A 20020-nucleotide genomic window follows, 5' to 3' on the forward strand; every position below is an offset into this window, starting at 1 on the left:
CGGGGCTGGGGGGGGCACTGTGGGTTTAATGCCGGGGGGGGGGGTTGGGGGGGGGGGGGGTCCAAAGCTTCACAGTTTCGAGTCACAGCACCGGGTGCTGCTGGGGGGGGGGGGGCACAGGTCGCAGCCCCCACCCCCTATATCCACCCCCCCACCCCCTATCCACCCCCCCACCCCCCTAAAAAGCTCATATAAAATACAAAAAGGCACCCAAATTGGGGGGGGGGGGGGCAGGTAGAGCCCCCCCCCCATCCCCATACAGCAGAGCCCCCAACCCTGGGGGGGGGTGGGGGGGTGGGTTGGGGGGGGGGGGGTTGTGATTCTGTTTTTTTTTTTTTTTTGGGGGGGGGGTCCCCAGCGGGCGTTAGTTGGCCCCGTCGATGTGCAGGGGGGGGGCGCGGGGGTCCCGGCCGCGCGGTGGCGGGGCAGGGGTGGCCGTTGAGCTGGGGGGGGGGTCGCCGCTTTTTTGGGGGTGAGGGGGCAGGTGGCCCCCCCCGGGCAGGCGCGTTTCGGGCTCAGCGCCGGCCGCTGCATCTTGTGCTCCAGCAGCATGTGGTTCTGGGGGGGCAGCCCCAGGCAGGCCCTGCGGGGGGGGGGGGGGGAGAAAAAAATAGGGTCAGGGGTTGGGGGGGGCACAGGGACTGGGTGCCAGGAGCCCATGACCCTGGGGACCCCCCATGCACTGGGACCCAATGGGGTTGGAGACCCCAAATAGTGAGGATCAAGACCCTGTGGCACCCCATGCAGGATTGGGGACCCCCCCCCAAATATTGGGTACCAGGACCCCAAGGCACTGGGTACCCCATGTACCAGGACCCACCACGATTTGGGACCCCAAATATTGGGTACCGGGACCCTATGGCGCTGGGCACCCCATGCACTGGGACCCATCAGGATTGGAGACCCCAAATCTTGGGTACCAGGACCCCACGGCACCGGGCCCCCCCTGCAGCACCCCACAGGATTGGGGACACCGTTGGGGTCCCATCAGCATCGGCTGCCGGGACCCGCTGGCACTGGGACCAGCAGGGGCTGGGTGCTGGGACCAGTTGGCACCCAGCACCCATTACATTGGGTACGGGGGCTGGGTGGTGTAGGACCCCCCCTGGGGAATTGGGCACCCCCCAAAATTGGGCACCCCCAGCACTGGGACCCCATCAGCACTGGGACCCACTGGTGCTGGGCACCAGGCACCAGTACCCCCCCACCCCCCACCCCCCCGCCCTCATATGGGGTCCAGCACCGGGCACAGGGACCCACCAGCACCAAGCACCCCAAACTTTGGGCACCCCAAACCTTGGGCACCCCAAACCTTGAGCACCCCAAATTTTGGGCACCGAGGACCCCCCCGGTGCCGGGCACGGAGCACCAGGACCCATGGCCGGGTCTGGCACCCGCAGCCTTGGCGCACCGGGATGGGCACCGAGCCCCCTGCACGGCCACCCCCGGGGGGACCTGTCCCAAAGAGTGGGGGTGACCCCGGGACCCCCCCCCCCAAGGAAAGGGGGCACCCTTGGGTGCGGGTACCTCAGGATGTTCTCGATGCAGCTGCGCTGGCGGAAAAGGGCGTTGACGACCGGGGTGCCCTCGGGGACCAGGGGCGCCTTGCAGAGGAAGGCGACGATGGAGAGGACGCTGTGGAAGCCCTGGAATTCGGGGTCGCCCTCGGTGCAGAAGGTGATGCGCTGGCACAGCTCCGTCAGGATGGCCAGGTCCAGGATGATGGGGCTGGCCAGCAGCGAGTCCTGCGGGCCCACCCCCCCAAAAAAAAAAAATAAAAAAATTTAGGGATGTGCCCCCCCCCTCCTCTCATCTACCCTCCCCACCCAGCCCCGCGCACCTCGCAGGTGTTGTGGATGACGATGGTGTTGGTGCCGCCCATCATGATCTCCGACGTGTACTCGTCCAGCGCCCGCTTGCTGTCCCCCACGTAGGGCACGTATTTGATCACCACCTGCCAAGGGACGCCCCAATCAGCCTCCACGGCCCCCCTCCCCAAATATCCCCCCCCCACCTCCCCAACTCACGCAGTGGTCGGGTTTGTCGTGCGGGCCGTAGAGCACGGGGTTGGCCAGCACCATGTCGTCCACCACGTTGCTCTTGGAGATCTCCTTGGAGCGGAACTGCTGCGGGGCCGAGAGGTTCTTCCCGTCGTTGTTCCCCAGGTGGTTGTAGCTCACGATGGACTTGGTCTGGGGGGGGGCAGCAGGCAGGTCGACCCCCGGATACATCCCCAATGGGGTGGGGGGGACATCGCCGCCGGGCACCGAGGCGCCGCGCGCGCGGCCCCGTCCCCGCGTACCTTGAGCCCGGCGCCCACCAGGAAATCCACCAGCACCGACTTGAGCTTGGTCTGCCCGGACTTGAAGTCGTCGCCGCAGATGAAGACGCGGCGCTGGGCGGCCAGCTCCACCGCGCCCGGCACGAAGGTGTTTTGGGGGGAGCCGTTGATGTAGGCGCAGCCCTCCAGGATGCTGGCCACGGCGAAGAGCGTGGATGGGGACACCTCCAGGCCTCGCTGCGGGGACACGGCGGCACGGTGTGGTGTGTGGTGTGAGTGTCCCCCCCCCTCTCCGGCGTGCCCTCACCTCGATGGCCCGCAGCAGGTTGTCGGCGGTGTCGTTGAGCCCCGGCACCACGTCGCAGAAGCGCTCCGTGTTGGCCGTCCACAGCACGATGACTTTGTCCACCCCGCTGCTCTCCTTGAAGTCCCGGATGTCCCTGCGGATCTGCTCCACCTGCCGTGACCGTGCCCCAGGTCAGCACCGTGCCCTTCATCTCCTCACCCCCCTGGCTCCGTGCTCCCCCCCCCGTTGTCCCGTCCCCCCCCCACCCCGGCACCTGCTCGGCCTTGGAGCCTCGCAGCACGTTGTCCGCCCGCTCCTCCTGGTTGGCGGCGATGAATTCGGGGATGTAGATGGAGGGCCGGGGCTTCATCTTCTCCATGTGGGGCCAGAGCTGCTCCTGCAGCGGCCAGTCCAGCACCTCCGCCCGCCGCATGGCCTCGGCCAGGTTCAGCGAGGAGATGTCCCAGCCTGGGGGGGGGGGGACACACACGACCGTGCCGGTCCCGAACCCCCTGCCCATCAGCAGACCCCCCACCCGCCCCACCTACCGTCGAAGACGATGTCGTTGGGGTGCACCATGGGCAGCAGGTCCCGGAATGGCACGTAGACATCACCGGTGGGGCCGGTGCCCAGGCACACGGTGGAGGCTTGGAGCAGCGAGCCGTAGTAGTTGGCTTTCTGCGGAGGAGAGCGCGAGGATGAGCAACCGGCCCCCAAAAACCAGGAACCCGGGGCTGCAGCCCCCCTTCCGCAGGACCCAGGTGGGGACGGGACCACCTCGGGTGCCCCCATCCCCGTGTCGGGGTGCAGCCCGGACACCCACCTTGCGCCCCGTCTTGGTCATCCAGGACAGGCCCAGCCTGTTGGCCAGCACGGCCGCTGTCACCGTGGTGCCGTTGTTGCCTCCCCAGCCCACCAGCATCAGCCCCAGGCGGGGGACCTGCCGCCCCGTGCGGAAGGTGAAGCGGGTGGAGCACGGCCTCACCTGCGTGGCGCAGACACCGGGGAGGTGAGCGAGCACCCAGCGAGCCGGACCCCTGGACCCGGTGCCACCAGGCCGGGTGCTGGTGTCCCCGAGGCCACCGTCCCCATCCCGTACCTTGGTGACGCCGTTCTCCTTGCAGACGTGCACGGTGCTGTACGTGTACTTGGCCTCGATGAAGTCCTTGCTGTACGTGACATCGGGGCTCTCCACAAGGAATGTCTCTGCCATTGTTCCTCGAGCTGGAATTGGAGGAAATGGGTGGCACCCCCGGAGCCTGGCACGCCGGGGCCTTTCCCCCCCCCCCCCCCCCATCTCCACCCACCCCGCTGGGACGCGGCTCCGGGGCTGTGCCGCTGGGGACGGCTGGCTCCAAGCCCCTGTCCCTGTCCCTGTCCCCTCCCAGCTCAGCACCGCTGCCCCCAGCCCCAGGACATCACCGAGCCCCCGACAAGCGGGGATGGCACGGGGCAGGCTGTCCCCGCTGTCCCCAAAGCCCCCATTGTCCCCAAAATCCCCTCTGTCCCCAAAGTCCCCTGTCCCCAAAGTCCCCGCTGTCCCCATCCCCCGGGCAGCAGATGGCACAAGGGACTGGTGCCAGCAGGACCCGGGGTTACCGGGGACGGCACCGGGGCTTCGAGGGGACACCGGGACCGGAGCCACCCCCCCCCCAGCTGCGTGCCACCGGGACCCCCGGGGGATGGGATGGGGGGGGGCCGGCCCGGAGCGCACAGCCCGGGGAGGGGACGCGGGGACGCGGCGACCCCGGGGCCGTCCCCAGCGGCTTGGGGAGGGGGGGGGGGCGGCAGGAGCCGGGTCCCACCCCCCTCCCATCCCCGCCCCGGTTTGGGAGGCGGTGGGGGGGGGGCACTCACCGGAGCGGGGGGCGCGCAGGAGCCCGGTGCCGGTGGCTGCCCCACGGGGGGATGCGAGCGCGGCTGGGGCTTCCCCTCGGCTCCCGCCGCTTAATCGGCTCCCAGGGCCCGCCCCCCCCCCGGCTCCGCCCAGCCCAAAACTTTCCATCCTCGCCGGACCCCCCCTTGGTCTCGTCCCCCCCCCCCTCCCGCCCCCGCACGTGCCCCGGTACCGGTGGGGGGGGCACCGGGCACGGCCCCAGCTCGCCCCCGGCCACCGCTGCGCTGCGCGCTCCGTGCGCCCCGCACCGGCTCCGTGCGCGCACCAAGGGCAGGGGGCTCCCGGGGAGGGGGTCCCCCGGGGGGATGGGGGTTCAGTGCCCCCCCCTTACACCCCCACCCCCGGTTCTCACCGGAGGGGCACAGAGCGGGGCGGGCCGAGCCCTCCCGCAGCGCCGCGCCTCCAGAAGGGGAAGCGGCCGCTGACCCGGGAAGGGGAAGTGGCACCGGGGCCGGGGCCGTCGAGGGGGGGTGGGAGGGGGGCTGGGGGGTCCCGCCGCTGCCTTCCGCCCATTCACGGCCCCGGGCCCGGGGTTTCCGGAGCGGCGGGGGATGGGGATGGTGGGGGGGGGGGGAACCGGAGCTTGCCCACGGGGCCGGGGCCGCCTGGGGCATCCCTGAGACCCCCCCCTGCAAGGGGGCTCCCTAAATGGGGACCTGGAGATCCTGGCACCGTCGCCCCGCAGCACCCCGCACCCTGCAGCCCCCGGCTTGGGCATCCCGAAGCCCCCATTGTGGGGACCCCGTAACCCCCATCACCGTCACCCTGCAGCCCCTCGCTTGGGCATCCCAAAGCCCCCATTTTTGGGGACCCCGCAGCCCCCAGCACCAGCACGCTGCAGCCCCCAGTCTGGGTATCCCAACTCCCCCATTTGGGGGACGACACAGCCCCCATTACCATCACCCCACAGCCCCCATCACCCTGCAGCCCCCGGCTTGGGCATCCCAAATCCCCCATTTTGGCGACCCCACAGCCCCCATCACCATCACCCCGCAGCCTCCATCACCCCCAGCTTGGGCATCCCGGAGCCCCCCGGAGTGCTGACCCCTCAGCCCCCAGCACGGGCACCCCGATGGTGGCAACCTGCATCCCTTTCCCCCCCCGTGGCCCCCACCCCATTGTGGGGAGGGGGCCTCAGGGCGCTGCCCCCCTCCCCGTTGGCTGTGGGAGAGGCCGCCGGGAGGCTGCTCCCAGCCTCCACGGAGCGGGACAGCGAGGGGGGCCCCGGGGGGCCTGGCTGCCATTTCAATGGGACGGCCCCGCTTCAAAGCAACCCCCCCCCTCTTTCCCCAACACCCCCCCCCGGAGCAGGAGCAACGCCCGTGTCCCCCCCCCAGCGCTCCCAGCCCCTTCCCCACCCATGCTCCCCGCCGACGTGGCGAGGACAGCTCGGCTGCCACCCACCCGCCAGCCCCGGGCCCTGGCTCCGCGGGGGCCGCTGGCACCGCCAAGCGTGCGCAGAGATTTATTTTTTTTTTGGGGGGGGGGGTGGCACATATAGGGAAGGGGACGACACGCGGGGGACCACCGGGGCCGGGCACCTGCTGGGGGAAGCCGCCGGGCATCGGCGGTGCCGGGGGCGTCGGGGCCCGAGGGCCACATCCAGGCCGTGGGCAGCGGCGGAACAATGCGCCCTCAGTGCCGGGGCTGCGGCACAAAACGAGCCCCGCGCTGGAATTCCAGCGCCTCAGCAAATTATTGAAACAAAAATAACATTTCTTTGTACAATAATCCTGGGGCGGGGAGGGTCCGGGCAGGCAGCGCTGCCAGGGGCCGAGAACTGGTATTTTTCCACTGGCTTTCCTTTTTTTGCCCCCTCCCAGAACTCCCACCATTGTTCCTTCCCCCACTCCCTTCCCACCCCTCCCACGCTCGGCACCGCATGAGCGGGGCTCCCTTGTTCCTGCTCCCGGCGCTCATGGGCCGGGCGCCCGGGCCGGCCGCCCAGCGCCTTCGCTCCCCAGCTGCCGGGGGCTGGCGGGGGGCCAGGCGAGCACGGAGCCATAGCGACCAGCGCGGCCCCGGAGCAATGGCACCGGGAGGTGTCCCCCCCCAAAAAAAAAACTCCACGAGGCCCCAAACCTACCCATACGTCGCGTTCAGGGCCTGATTCTCTTCCTATAATTAAGGGGGAGATTGGTTTTGGGGATCCCCTGGAGGGCACCCCCCATTCCCCATCCCTTTCCCCTATAATATCGCCCCAATTCCCTTGTTTTTACCCCAAGCCCTCCGTCCCGCAGCCGGCTGCCTCCTGCACCTTTGGGATTTTTCCCTTCGTGTTAAATAACCCCCAGCCTCTGACTCTCCCTTATCTTCACCCACGGCCGCTGCTTTTCCTCTCCTTCCTGTCCCCTCACTGTGACCCGCCGGGAGCCACGCACCCAAGGACAGACGGACGGGTGCAAAGGGACGGATGGACGGACAGGACGGGGTGGTTGCTGAGGTGGGAGCATGGCAGCGGTGCCACCAGAGGGACCGGCTCCGGCCGAGCGCGTCGAGGGCAAATTAGGCTAATGAGCTTCCTCCTGGAAACGAGCCGCCAAGCAAAAGGCGCACGCACGACCCGACCCCGCGGGACGGAAAAACCCGCGGCTGCCCCGCTGAGCTTCGAGCATCCCGCAGCCCTCAGCGCGTCCCATTTGGTGACCCGGTTGGTGACAGTGTGGTGTGCCACACGGGGACACCGCTGGGTGCCACACGGGGACACCGCTGGGTGCCAGCTCGGTGATCGTGGTTGAGGCGTCTCATGGAGCTGCACGAGGTCCACGCCTCGCCCCGAGGATGCTGCCCCGCTCACAGCCCCAAAATTGGGGGATTTCTGCAGCCCCGAGCTGCTCCGTGCCGCGTGCCCCCGCTGAAGGCCGGCGGCCGCGGGTTCCCAGCCGGGTTCAGATAAGAAGGGAAGCTTCTGGAGCCGGGCTGGCTCTGGCACAGAGGAAGCAGCCAGTAAATTTCCACTGGTGCTGCTCGGAGTTAATTAGTTCTCTGCGTGACCCCAGGCAGCGCGAGCTGCCAGGGGCTCGGAGGAATTACCTCGGGCTGCGGCAGGAGGGGACGGGGACCCCAGAAGGCGCGGGCGGCGGCGATCCCGCATTTAGATGATGCAGACGTGGTGTCCCCAGGGAGGTGGCAGGTGACAGGGGGTGAGAACTGCACCAGTGACAGAGGTAACGGGCAGGAGGGACAGGGAACGAGGAGCTGCGGATGCTCGGGAGGTGGTGAAGCAGCAGCCAGGGCTCGGCATCTTCCCGAGGGCAGCACTGGGAAGTAAAACCCCAAAGGCTTTGCCCCAGGCTGCCCAGGACCTGCAAGAGCACAGCTCAGCTAACACGAGGCCTTGGTTCTCACTCCATAAGGGCTTTGGAAAAGCACCACCAGGCTCCACGCACCCGGCTCACCCCCTGCGAGCAAACCCCCAGCTGCAGGAGCATCCCTTCCTTTCCCTTCCCTGCATTTTCCTTTTCCAAAGCTGAAGCCCGTGAAATAAGACCCAAGCAGAGTCCATTTCCCTCCACTTTCAAAAACAATAAAAAAAAAAAGCTAAAATATCTATTCCTTCGCCCCATTGTTAGATTGCTGGATTGCGTGCACTCGCTTCATCGTTATCTCACAATTTTGGAGGTAGAATCCAGGCTCTGGCACTAGCGGGGAGCCAAGCACAGACGAACGCTGGCTCGTTGTTTGCACAGGTGGATGGAGCGTGATCCGCCAGCAGCTCTGGCCCTGAGATCCATGAACCTGTGTCTGTCACCCTGTTAGAGGGGATCCCAAAGCAGCTCCCGGAGCCGTTTCTGCTCCGCTGTGCCTGCTGCAGCCGTGGCGAGCAGCAGAGGCAGGGACGGGGCAGAGGCAGCTGCAGAACAGCAAGCAGCCGGCAGGAGAGGGAAGGCTGAGCCCTGGGAAGGAAAAGCAGAAAAAGGGACAAAATCTGTGCACAACCAAGCCACCAAGTGTACCCTGAGCACTGGCTCAGGACACCGGGACCACGCTGGCTGACTCCAGCTCCTGCCCAGCCACGTCTGCCCCAGACTCAAGGAACAGCATCCCCGCTGCAGCCCACCTTTGTTTTTCCTTCCCTTACCTACTAAAACCCATTCAAACGACTCGGTTTCCTTTAAGCTTCCTGCTTTCTAAAGCCATTTCAGACATTTATCACCTTTCTCGCGTTTTCTTGCAGTACGAAGCACTGAAAAGAAATATACAACCTTATTGTTTGCTTGTTTTCCAATACAGTGAATTTATTATATGTTGCAAAATCAGCATTCAGCTTTTTAGTGTACAAAAAAGGACACTAGCTCTTAAGAAAAGATTAGGAAAGCTGAAGACTATGCTGCCTTTAAATTGTAACATTTTGGCAAAGTGAAAAGCTCTTTTGTAAACTCCAACTCCATGGCTCAATATAGTTTTATCCACAGTACAATATTACAAAGTAAAACACAGTATCAATAAGTTAAGATCATACTTAATCACCTAGAACTGGTTTCTATTAACCCAAAAAGCACAAAATTTGCCTAGCTTCATAATCTCTAAAAAGAAAAAAAAAAAAAAAAGGCAGATTCGACTACAATTCTTTAACACAGTCCAAAAGAAAAGTGAAGCAGAAAGTTGTTGAATGCTAATTGGGTCTCACAGTTTGGATATTCATTAAATATTTTCAGTTTTATATTCAAATTTTTAGAAGTTCCAGAATATACATGTAAATGTACACAATACATCTTTGTATACAACTCTGTTTGCAAAAATATCTTATAGCAGATGTATAAAGATTGAGATCCATCTCTACTCCCCCTCCCTCCCTGATCCCCAAAAAGCAAAAAAAAAAAAAAAAAAAAAAAAAAAATTCAAAATATTAAGGGTCAGAACGAGAAGTGTTTCCATGGAAGAATCGACTTGGTTACAGAGCTGCTGCCTCTCCTGCTGGTCGAGTTTCTGGCCCCTCGCCCAAATCGCCTCTCGCTCCCAGGTGGATGCAGTCCCACCGGGATGGGATGGGATGGGATGTGCAGGCGCTGCCCCATGGCACACGCTCCAGGGGAGCTCAGCATCATCACCCCTGGCTTTGGGTGAGCTCCAGCCAGCGATGCTGCTCTCGGATCAGGCACCTGGGGGGCTCTGAGGTGATGGATCTCGCGCAGACCCCGGGCAGGGAGGCTCCGCGCTCCGCAGCGCCCGTCCTGATGCCCCCTGGCAGCGGTGCTGGCAGGAACGCAGCCCCTGCTGCTCCTCTGGGATCCTCCTCGGTGCACGAATTCGCTGCTACGGGGAGCTCGTTGGAATCAGGACAGAGCCTACACGAGGCTCGAGCTCCAAGGGACGTGGGTGCCCGTCTGATGTTCCCTCCTGCCACCGCTCCAGAAACCCGGGTGCTCACCAGGCGTGATGCTCCGCTGGGAAGAACAAAGAATCCTGGAGAAAAGCTCCTCGCCTTCCTTCGCGTGCATCTTCCAGCCTTCCCTTCCTGGTGGAAGCGCTGGAGGCATGGTGTGCCACAAGCAGGACAGAGCTCCCTAACTGCCCGACTTCTTTGCTCGCAGAGGAAAAGATGAGCCCGAAGCGTGCCCTGACCCCAGGAGCCTCGTCTGGACTTCCACGCGGGGCTCTCACCCTACAGACCCCATCATCCTTGGGGATCACATCTCGTCCCCCCTCTCCTTTTCTGTGCTGCTTCAGAACAGTTTGGGTTTTGCGGGCCAGCAGAAACAACGTGGCTTTCCAGCGGCTGTCCGTGGAGGCTGCCCTTTGGAGAACGGGATGGCAAAATCCTGGCGAGCTCTGGACGTCTGCAGACAACACGGCAGGGATGGAAACTTGGGATGTGGCACAGGACAAAGCCAAGTGGTGGCCCTGTCCGGGCGACACAGCAAGAACAACCTAGCCAGAATGGGTATTTTGGATACAATGGATATATTTTTTTTTAAATACAGCAGATGGACCCACTTTTTTGGGGTGGAAAAATAAACTGCTCCTTGTAAAAGAACTGTTTCCCTCCTCAACTCTGCCATTCCGCTCCTTCAAAGGGTGAAAGACTCTTCAGTGCAACCTCCAAGGGAAGGAGACGCCCCGGGAAAGTAATCCTTTACTTTGAGATAAACGGAAGCGGGAAGAAGTCAAATCGCACAGGCTGGCAGGATTAAAAGGGGAGAGGGGAGAGAAAGAAATAGCAGAGTTAAAGGACACCTTTGTGCTTTTTGGCGTGTTTCTCACACCCTGGCCATACTCTAAAAATGTTCCCTTCAAGTCCAAAAAAAGGAAAAAAAAAAAAAAAATCAAGAAGAAAGACTGCGACGAGAAGCTGGCTAGATAAAGCACAACAGGGGAAGTGACCCGCATGGGAAAACGCTACCTTGCTTCTCTCACACTCAGGCGCCTGTTCTGAGAATGGTTTTCTGCTGCTGCTTCTTTGGAAATAAGACAAAAAAAAAAAGAAGAAAGCATCACGTTCCCCACCCCCCGCCCCCTCCTCTCCTATGGGTCATTACAGGTAATAAAATAACTTCTCTGGGTAACTATCCAACGAGCTTCAGTAACACTGCAATTGTGAGACAGGAAAGGTTCTGAAACACTTGGCCTAAAAGGAAAAGGGAGGCACAGTTTTAGAAAAAGATGCTTTTTTTTTTTTTTGCTTTTTTTTTTGTTATACAAAAATAGACCATAGTCTCATTAAGCAATTAAGAAAATTGGCTGCCTCGGTAGAAAATTATAAAAGTCAAAGACAAGACGGGGTCTCAGTCTTCCCAGCACTGGTACGTGAGGGGTAACGCAGGCAGACTGGGCTGCAAGGTCTGTGCCCGCTGGATCCCACCGCACGCCTGGCCCCGAGACCTTGAGAGGAAGGATCAGGATCCGCATCTGCACGGCGCCAGGCACCCGGTGCAGATCCCCGGGCTGTTCCCCTCCTACTGACACAACCACCTCAAAGAGAGCACACACCGGAGATGACAAAAGCAGGAACAAACAACGAGAGCTCTGGGTACTTGGTGTATTTAACACGGTGCCATGGAGAGCAGACAGCTTGCATATGAACAGTCGCAGGTGCCAGAGAAGGAGGTAACCTAGCAGCATTCCAGTTCCTCACCATTTGAAGGACAATTTGTAACCCAGCGGACCTGGGCCAGGGGTAATTACACTTCATGCCAAAACTTTTAATCCATGAAAACTACTGATTCTTAACCTTTGGGAGCTTCGGTCACTTTAGGCAAGGTTTTTTTTTTGTGTTTTTTTTTTTTTGCTTTTTTTCTTTTTTTGCTTTTTTTTTTTCCCTTAAGTGTCAATCGCTGGCTTCAAACAAGCAGAGTTTTGTTTGTTACATCCCGACATTCAGAGAGGCTACAACTCGAGAGGACCGTGCCAGGCGCTGGTGTGCTACCTGGCTCAGACGCGGACACGAGAGACTCGCCACTGTAAGAAATCCCCAAGTTCTTCCACCATGAAGAATTTAATGCTCGTCTCTGAAAGGAATCTAGTTGTATAAAAGGGAACGTAACGTCCAGGTGACTTTTGCCCTACCCAGTCCAGATCAGCGCCGGCTAGAACTGCTGTTGGTCATACTCTGCTATCAGTTTTTTAATGTGAGCCAGTTTGTTGTGGAGGTATTCGCAGCGGTTCTTCTCTTGGCTGTAATTGGGGTTAGTCTGCAAAGAAAAAGGAAGATTTAGTCACAGAGTGCAACCCCTCAGCGGCATCCGCGCCCAACCCGGCCGAGGCTCTCTGACCTCAAGGTATAAATAGATGAGCGGGGAGCAGAGCAGACACCCGCTTGTTACGAAAGGACCTGTCCAAACCAGCCAAAGAGCTGAATAAATCCCTTCTCCTCAGTGCCCAGCTCCGGGGAGCTGATCACGGGGCAGCGAGTGCACCTCGCATGAGGCTCGGAGCAGCTGTGCCGCACGCAGCGGCTTTCAGCACGCATCACCTGCCCTTTGGCCCCCACGTTAGCAGCGGATTGTGCAAGTCTGAGAGCTTTACAACAAAAAGGAACTTACCACGCAGGGACACTCTTCCCAAAGCTCCCAAATCCCCCAGGGACAAGAGGGCTCAGGGCTGTATCCATAAATATCCCCTGCCCTGGTACCGGGATGCCCCAGCCTGCCTCTGCTACCTCGTCCAGCTGAGCCCCAAATCCTCCCAGTCAACAGCTGCTTTATGTGCACGGGAAGACAAAATATTCTGTATGCCACGCACAAAAAACCAAGCTGAGACCACAGGGGACTATCTACCCAAGTGGTTTGTCCTAGAGACTGAGCTCAGCTCCTATCGAGCACCCCAGCAGCCCCCAAGACCTGGAGGATCCCGTTATCACTTGGCCTCTACCTCCGAAACACAAACTGTTCTTCACTTGAAGGGATGGAAACACGAAACTTAACACATTTGTTCTTTTGCTAGCACACCACTAGCAAAGTGGAAGTGTTCCCCAAGAGGCACGGAGCAGCCCCAGCTGCCCCCAAACCCTCTCTGAGCAGTGAGAGGACCACTCTTTGGACGGGCTCGAGCTGAACAAAGGTCTGCTCGTAAGCTAGAGGCTGGGTTCTCCCTTGGCAAGCACCCATTTCTTTCAGTCGCTAGGGGCACCACCCAAAAGCCTTGTTTATGGGCAAGTATTTTTTCCTTACCTTTTTAATTTTCCGGTATTCCTGTAATATTTGATCATGGATGGTCTGAAAGAGGAAAAGATAACTTGTTTTCAGAACAGCCAGCACTCCTGCAACCTGAAGCCTTTACCCACGGCATGGCATGCACATTTCCTCCAAATACTGACCCAAACCTTCTCCCTGGTGCTAACAGCAGGGGCACGGGAAGGAACAGTTCCCTGTCTCAATTCCCCAGCCACAAAATCTACCTGTAACGAGCACTGGAATTGACAGGGTAATTAACGTTTCCTCCACAGCTCAGACTAATTTTTCCCCGAGATATGAGAACATTTCAGTGAGGAATCAGGAGATTTCTCAAAGAGGGGCAGGACGTCTGAGGGAAGAAACCGTGCTTAGTACAATACGTGCTCTGCAAAAAGCTGTTTGTTATACTCGTTGAGCCTTATTTTCTCAAGATAATGAATAGTTAAAGCTCTTCTAAAATCGGTCTGACAAGTTGAATAATGCTACATTATTAAGATCAAAGATTGGAGAGAAACAGATGACCCTGTCCTAACTCCCCTTCCAGCCCCGATACGCTACCATATGTGCGAATATGAGTTTTCTGGCTGGGACACACTAATAGCTTCCAGCAGCTTTTGGCTGAGGACGCCAATTGTCTCACTGAGGCCTTTCCTTGTCAACAAGTACCATGATGTGTGCTCCAGCTTGAAAACGAAAGAACACAGAGCTGTTTTAAGAACAGTCCACAAAGCTGTCAGCTGTGTGCACGTTCTGCATCCACCAGTCCCGGGCTCTGGGCATTTCTTTCACGGGCAGAACACGGGGCCTCCAGCAACCAGCCCGGAGAGCCCCGTGCACAGAGCGAGCTGTGGCAGCCCCATGGCAGAGGCAGCTTTTAGAAGGATGATTTTGTCTCTACCTTGTATTCTTCAGAGCCCTGCAAAAGTTGCTTCAGCTTGGAGTCTAACTGCGTAAACCGCCGGGTTATCCTCTCTATCCGAGCGTGCAGGTCTCTGTACTCGTTGTACTCCGCGTTGAAGTCGTTTTTGTAACTCTGACGCTGCTCCGAAGAGGAAATGGCTGCGTATTTTCTAGAGGGAGAATAATTTCGTTAAGCGGTTTAGTGAGTCTTCTCCGCAGGCAGCACGAAGGCTGCGGTGCCAAGAGCAGGGCGACAAGTCTGCCAGGTGACTGACTGCCCCGGGAAACAAATACAGTCTCCTACGATCTGCACGACAGCGGCACTGAGATAACTACTGAACCTTGACCTCTCTGTGAAACAAGATAATATTTGCTCCGAAAACTTCCTATCTCTGCAAGACAGGCTGGAATATGCAGGTACAGCAAAGCCTGCGAGCAGATGAGGGTGTAGGAGGACACTCAGATAGCACTGCTACAGCTTTTCTGATTCCTGCTGTCCCCCAGAACATGGAGTTCTGCATCTGTGCCAGACCTTGGAACAGCAGGAATACGATGCTTCCAGCGCGCCGAGTCTTTAAAGGAACACAAAAACCGCTCAGCTATCACTGCAAAATGCTCGCAGTGCTATTATGTGGCAAGCACGGGATAAGCAGCACGTTGAATAGGCTGAATGCGGCTCCACCACCTCCTGAAGATACCCAAGGAGCTGAACGCAACGCCAAGAGCTCGCGTTTAACAGATGTGCCTCTGAGGCCCTTTGAAAGTCGTTCAGCTCAACAAGAAGCCATTAAACCTGACATTCTGCAGCCAGCCCTCTGTGATGGCAAAGCTCCTCTTTCCACAGGTGACGACTCTCATTTGCCACCTTGCTCCGTCTGCAACACGGTGCCTGAGCACGTACAGGCTACCTGAGGTGTCAAATTAAGGGAAAACTTTCACTGCATTAACTTCAACGCACTTTTTTTTCAGCCTTTTTCAATTTTCCAGCCTTCGAGAGCTGGCTCCTTGAGAGGGGTCGGCACAAAAACGCATCTACACAGGATGTGCTAACATGAGATAAGGAACTCATCCTCAAAACAGCCAGGGCACAGCCCAGGGTGAGACGACAGACCTCAGGGGGGTTCATAAATCTCACGGGGTTCCTTTGGAGATGGAGCAAGGAGCTGCAGTAACCCTCCCTAGGAGGGACCAGAACAAATGTCACCAGCGAAAAAAGCGAACGGCACCCACCCCTGTTCTCTGAATGCTGCTGGAGTCCTGCAAAGGCCAACTCAAAGCAGTTGCACAGTTCATGCAGCCCAGAAAAACTGTACAAGAGCCCTGCACATCCTCCAGATAACCCCAGAGCAGAGCCAGGAACGGGCGCTGCCTCCTCCATCGCCTCCTGTGAGATCACAGCACGGCCAAACCCTGGGTGAGGGCATTAAAACCCCACCAGACACCCAGGTGGAATGTCACCCACAGCCACCCCTCAGTGCCACCCAGCTGCGGCCGTAACAGAGCTGGTTTTATGCAGATTAAAAGCACAGGGACTTGGGTGCTACAGCAGACAAGTGCGCTGCTTAATTAACCTCGAAGGGATCTGATTAAAAAAGTCAGAGGTGAACCCTCGCCCGGTCTTCCGTAACGCTGAAGTAGCTCGTTTCCTCTCACAGGTCCCATCTCCCACACGGAGATGTTCAGTCCTTCCAAACCCCTTCAAGGTGTTCAACCTTTCTTGAAGTACTTTAATAATTTGTTTACAGGAAACCAACCCTACAAGGAGGCAAAGAACGGATCTGAGACCCGTTTTGGTCTCAGGAACTATCAGCAAAGGGCCTAATACTTTTTTTTTTTCAGCCCACCTTCCAAAGTTCAGTAAGTAACACCTAAATCCAACAAGAAGTCACCGAGACACTGTGATTTTTAGCCTGAAACATGATCCCAAAGCGATGGAAGAAGCAATAAGTATACTCACAATAAATAATCTGGCATTTCCGAAGTTGATGTTGGTACACTAGAATTATTGCATGTTCCATTTAAACCTGAAAGACACAAAAACTTGCTTTTAGACATTCTTAATCTTAATTAAACTGAAAATTCACAAACCTACCCGCAACACACAGTTTATTGAATTTGGAGGGTTTCTGTTGTGCTTTACACTGATAGAGATGGAAGGCACAGCGCGAGGTGGCTGAAACCTCACGGCTTCCCTAAGATTTGTCAGCAAAAGGACACCGACATCAGCCTCGGTGACTGGTTTGGGAACACCGCCTGCAGGGAGGGATAATGCTGGTGTCAACCACAGAACACATTGATGGGGCCAGATGAGCACAAGGGAACTGAGCACGATGCACATTTCACCCCCTAGTTCTACGCTACGTAGATCCCTGCTATTATTTTTAGGGATTCCTACAGGATCTATAGGATCTCACAGGTTTATAGGGCATGCAGCTTAGCCCTGCTGCCCTGCAGACAACCAAAGTGCTGTTTTATCAAGTGGAAGAAGCACGGATCAAACGAGGCTCAGCTAGAAGTGTCTAGGACTTTAAGTGAAGGGACCAAAGACCTCAGAAGGAATGGGATTTTGAACGCGAGCCTAAAGCAGGCACTGTCCCCAGCCTAAACTAAACACTGCATTATTTATTTGGAGGAAGAAAAGCAGTTGGATACTGGCGTGAAAAGGGAGACTTCCTGTAAGCTGCATTATTCTGAAAGCCCTACTCAGAAAGTCAACTGCATCCCTGAGAAGGCAGCAAAAGGAGAGACAAAGGGGGAAGGCTGCAAAGGATTCCACTCATCTGCTCTGCAGAAATAAACTTCTTCTTTCCTCTTTTTGTTGTTTTTTTCCAAGTCTGCTCCTTAGAGCCAGCAGCACCGTGACTGCACAAGTCCCCTGGGGATGCAGGGGGGAGCTCCACACCTTGCCTGTCCCCACGCTCACCAAGCTCCTTTCCAGTCCTCCCCAAAAATAAGCTGCAGGGAGCACGAAATGCCAAAGAGACAGCAAGGGGATGTAAAAAACATAACTTCCCTGCATTTTTTTTTTAACAATCTGTTTTTCCCCGAGTTCCTGCAGGCTTTGCCATGCCGAGTGCCCAAACAGCGCCAGGAGGAGCAGAGCAGCCTGAATTCCTGCTGCAGGTGCCTGCAAACAGCTCTGCTCTCTTCCACACCTGACAGCAGAGCGAGAGATGCCGAACACAGGCACGGAAGATGGTGGTGAAGGGAGGAGAAAGTTTGGTCTGCCTGTGAGTGCCACCTACTGTCTGCAGACAGGACCCCGAGGTCCCTTCAGTGCCTCTGGAACAGGAGAAATCCTCTCCCCTGCAGCCTCTGGGCACAAAGGGCATTTGGGAAGACCTCAGCTGCTCGCTGCAGGCGCCAGCAGCAGGATCAGGCCCCCAGCAAGGCACAGAAATGTGGGCAGCAGGATCCCAAGTCCCGAAACTGCCCCAAATCCCGGCAGCCGCTGCCCACATCCTGTTTGTGCTGACTTCGGAGGCCAGCCCGGCTCTGTCACCTCGCACACATCAGCACGCAGCAGGAACAAAACCCCAAATTCACAAAGAGCCGGGCACCGGGCTGCTTTTAAAGCAGAGCAGAGAAGGAGATAAAGGCTCAGCAACTCCACGGAGGGAGAATTCAGCTCGTTTTGGTACTCAAAAACTGTTGACAAAGACAAGACGTCCGCCCCCAGATCGCATCTACCTCCACGGCTGTTCAGGACAGGAGGTACATCAGGGAGAACAACTCGTTAACACGGGCAGAAGAATAAAACAAACCAGCACTGCCACAAAAGATCAAAGCAGAAGAAGTATCTGCTCCTTCGGAGCAGCATCACAAAGCCCCCAGGTACAGCGAGCACGGGTACAGAGTGCAGCTGAACACCAGCAGTGAGCAACCAGGGCGTGCTGTCGGTGCTACAAAGGCAGAGGGGAGGCAAGAGCTGCCACCACGCAGCTCCAAACTGCTCCTGAAGCTCTCCCTTTCCACAAACGTGATGAATTAATTCCAGTTTTTTTGACAAATCGATTTCACTTTTGAGCTGCTGCCCCTTCTGAGCTAAACGCGGGTGATTTTCATGCACCAGGCATGAAGAAGAGCTCGGTGTGAGAGCACAGAAAAGGGGTGAAGGAAAACAAAAGGGATGCAAGAAGAAGTTGAGCAGCAGAACCAGGCTGTGGTGTTCCTAGGAGCTACAGGGGAGGTCCTGCTGCTCCAGAGAGCTTTAAGAAGGCAGGAGAGCAGCAGGCACTGCAAGGGAACAGAGTGGATTAGCCAATAAATATGTATATTTTCTGCTCTAACATCTAGGAGTGCACAGAACTGACTTAGAAATGCATTTTTTGATGGGAAGCTTTCGTATTGCACCTAACAGGCTAAAAGTCTCACTATTTTGCTAGTCCTCAAACCGAGAAATTCAGACCTGTAGTGGGATAGAGCAAGGAAGCCCTCGGCCCGAAGGAGCTGGTGGTGTGGTGCCCCAGCAGCGTTTATCACAGGGCTTATCTATCGCTTCTGCTGTGTCCAACACTACAAGCTTCTGCTCCTAACTTTTCATTACCGAGTTCAAAATCAATACGACAGCCATCACAATGCCCAGCACAACGCAGGAGAGCAGGAGGCAATCAAGCAGCGCTGCCTTTCCGACAGCTCTCGATGCCCGCCTTTCATCCCCACGTCTTAATAAAGCTTTTAATTGAACTGGGAGAAACATGACACGGGCTGAGGTAGCTCCAAAACGGCAGCAAAGGTCGAACAGGAAAAACCTGATAGCCTCTTCTGGGAGGAAGAGCCTTTGTTGATTTGTAGGCAGGGACAGCAGCGATATTTCAGCAGCCACACGGGCTCTGCAAGCGGGATGACACACGCAGCCTCTTCCCTCAAATGGATTCAGGGCAGAAATTATGCTCAGAGAAACACGAACGCAACCCACGGGGGGCTTCCCAGCACCGACGTACCTGTGACATCCTGTGACACACTACCTAAGTCAGCGTTTTTTATTACTTCACAGTCCTGCTTCTCCTCTTTGCACTTCTCCTCGCCCTTCTTCTCCTTCCTCTCCTTCTCCTTGTCTTTGTGCTTTTTGGATTTTTTCTTGCTTTTGACGTACGGCGAGCCGCAATTGTGCTTGCTCGTTTGGGGACAGTCTGTGGGCAAGGGGTGGCTCAGTCTGTCGGCCTGCTCCGAGCTCTCACAGTCTCTGCCGTTGTGAGTCAGGTCGTTGCTGACGTCCGCGAGGGGATCGTGAGGCCTGGGCAGCTCCAGCACGGGCAGGCTGGAGCTGGAGCTCACCGATTCCGGGAGCGCCGGCGGCAGCGCGGCGGCGGGGGCGTCCTTGCCGTTGGCGGAGTTGAGCTTCCCGTTGAAGGTGGGCTGAGCCCTGTGAGCCAGGTGCGAGATCCTGGGCTTCTTGTTGGCCACGGGATCGATAAACTCCGTGGGCTGGGATCGTTTCTGGGGAGAAAAACGGGAGAAAAAAAAAAAAAAGTGAATATCTCGAGGCCTGGCTGGGATTTTGGATGCGGTGTTTGGCTCGGTGCTGTTGCCGCTAGGTGGGGATGCAGTGCTGGGAACAGGGCTGTCACCAGAAGGGCTCTGGAAGCTGCCAGCAAATCTCCCCAGGTCCCAGGCAGGTCCCTGCAGCCCCAGCACCCTGCACAGGGGCTCCAGGACCACCAGCACCCAGCTCCTGCAGAGCCAGCACAGCCCACACCGCGTCCCGACAGCCCCCAGAGCCCCACGGCTCCTTGGAAGAGCGGAGCTGTGACAGTTTCAGAGCCCCCCATAGCATCAGTAATTAATTTGCACTGCTTATTAACAGGCCACGCCATCCAGCCTGCTCTCTTCAGACCTTACTTCCAGCCTAGCCCTTCAGAAACCAGCCCTTGTCCTCCTCCCTCCCCATGCAGTCACTCAGAAGGGAAGCAGCCACAAAACACCCTTCCTCATCCCTTCTGGTGGTGTTTTGAGTATCTCCAAGTCCCTGGGGAGGCTGGGGAAAGATGTGCCAGGCCCCCGGAGCAGGAGGGATCGACACGTTCTGCACTGAACCCCCAGCC

At 57.9% G+C, this 20020-nt stretch overlaps 3 protein-coding genes across 5 annotated transcripts in view; 1 reads left to right on the top strand and 2 right to left on the bottom strand.

Annotated features, from left to right (window-relative positions):
• Positions 1-20020, top strand: part of UBA52 (ubiquitin A-52 residue ribosomal protein fusion product 1) — a 113122-nt gene that overhangs the window by 43119 nt on the left and 49983 nt on the right. The window lies entirely within an intron of this gene.
• ISYNA1 (inositol-3-phosphate synthase 1) lies at positions 302-4946 on the bottom strand. The gene is given in 13 exon segments (XM_068661626.1): positions 302-394; positions 396-450; positions 452-583; positions 1528-1745; positions 1841-1954; positions 2028-2192; positions 2303-2518; positions 2589-2738; positions 2842-3035; positions 3116-3245; positions 3391-3552; positions 3667-3791; positions 4817-4946. Coding segments are annotated over 12 exon segments (1680 nt in total). The 5' UTR covers positions 3781-3791; positions 4817-4946; the 3' UTR covers positions 302-364.
• The window catches only part of ELL (elongation factor for RNA polymerase II), a 48498-nt gene continuing 39907 nt past the window's right edge, over positions 11430-20020 (bottom strand). For all 3 annotated transcript variants that reach the window (XM_068661250.1, XM_068661251.1, XM_068661252.1), the window contains exons 8-12: positions 18920-19415; positions 15934-16000; positions 13975-14146; positions 13074-13118; positions 11430-12095 (exon numbers count right to left, since the gene is read on the bottom strand). In XM_068661250.1, coding sequence (XP_068517351.1) covers positions 11991-12095; positions 13074-13118; positions 13975-14146; positions 15934-16000; positions 18920-19415 — 885 coding nt within the window. In that variant the 3' untranslated portion in view covers positions 11430-11990. The remainder of the gene's footprint in view (positions 12096-13073; positions 13119-13974; positions 14147-15933; positions 16001-18919; positions 19416-20020) is intronic.

The sequence above is a fragment of the Anas acuta genome, chromosome 26 (genome assembly GCF_963932015.1).
Source record: "Anas acuta chromosome 26, bAnaAcu1.1, whole genome shotgun sequence".
In the NCBI taxonomy this organism is placed as follows: domain Eukaryota; kingdom Metazoa; phylum Chordata; class Aves; order Anseriformes; family Anatidae; genus Anas; species Anas acuta.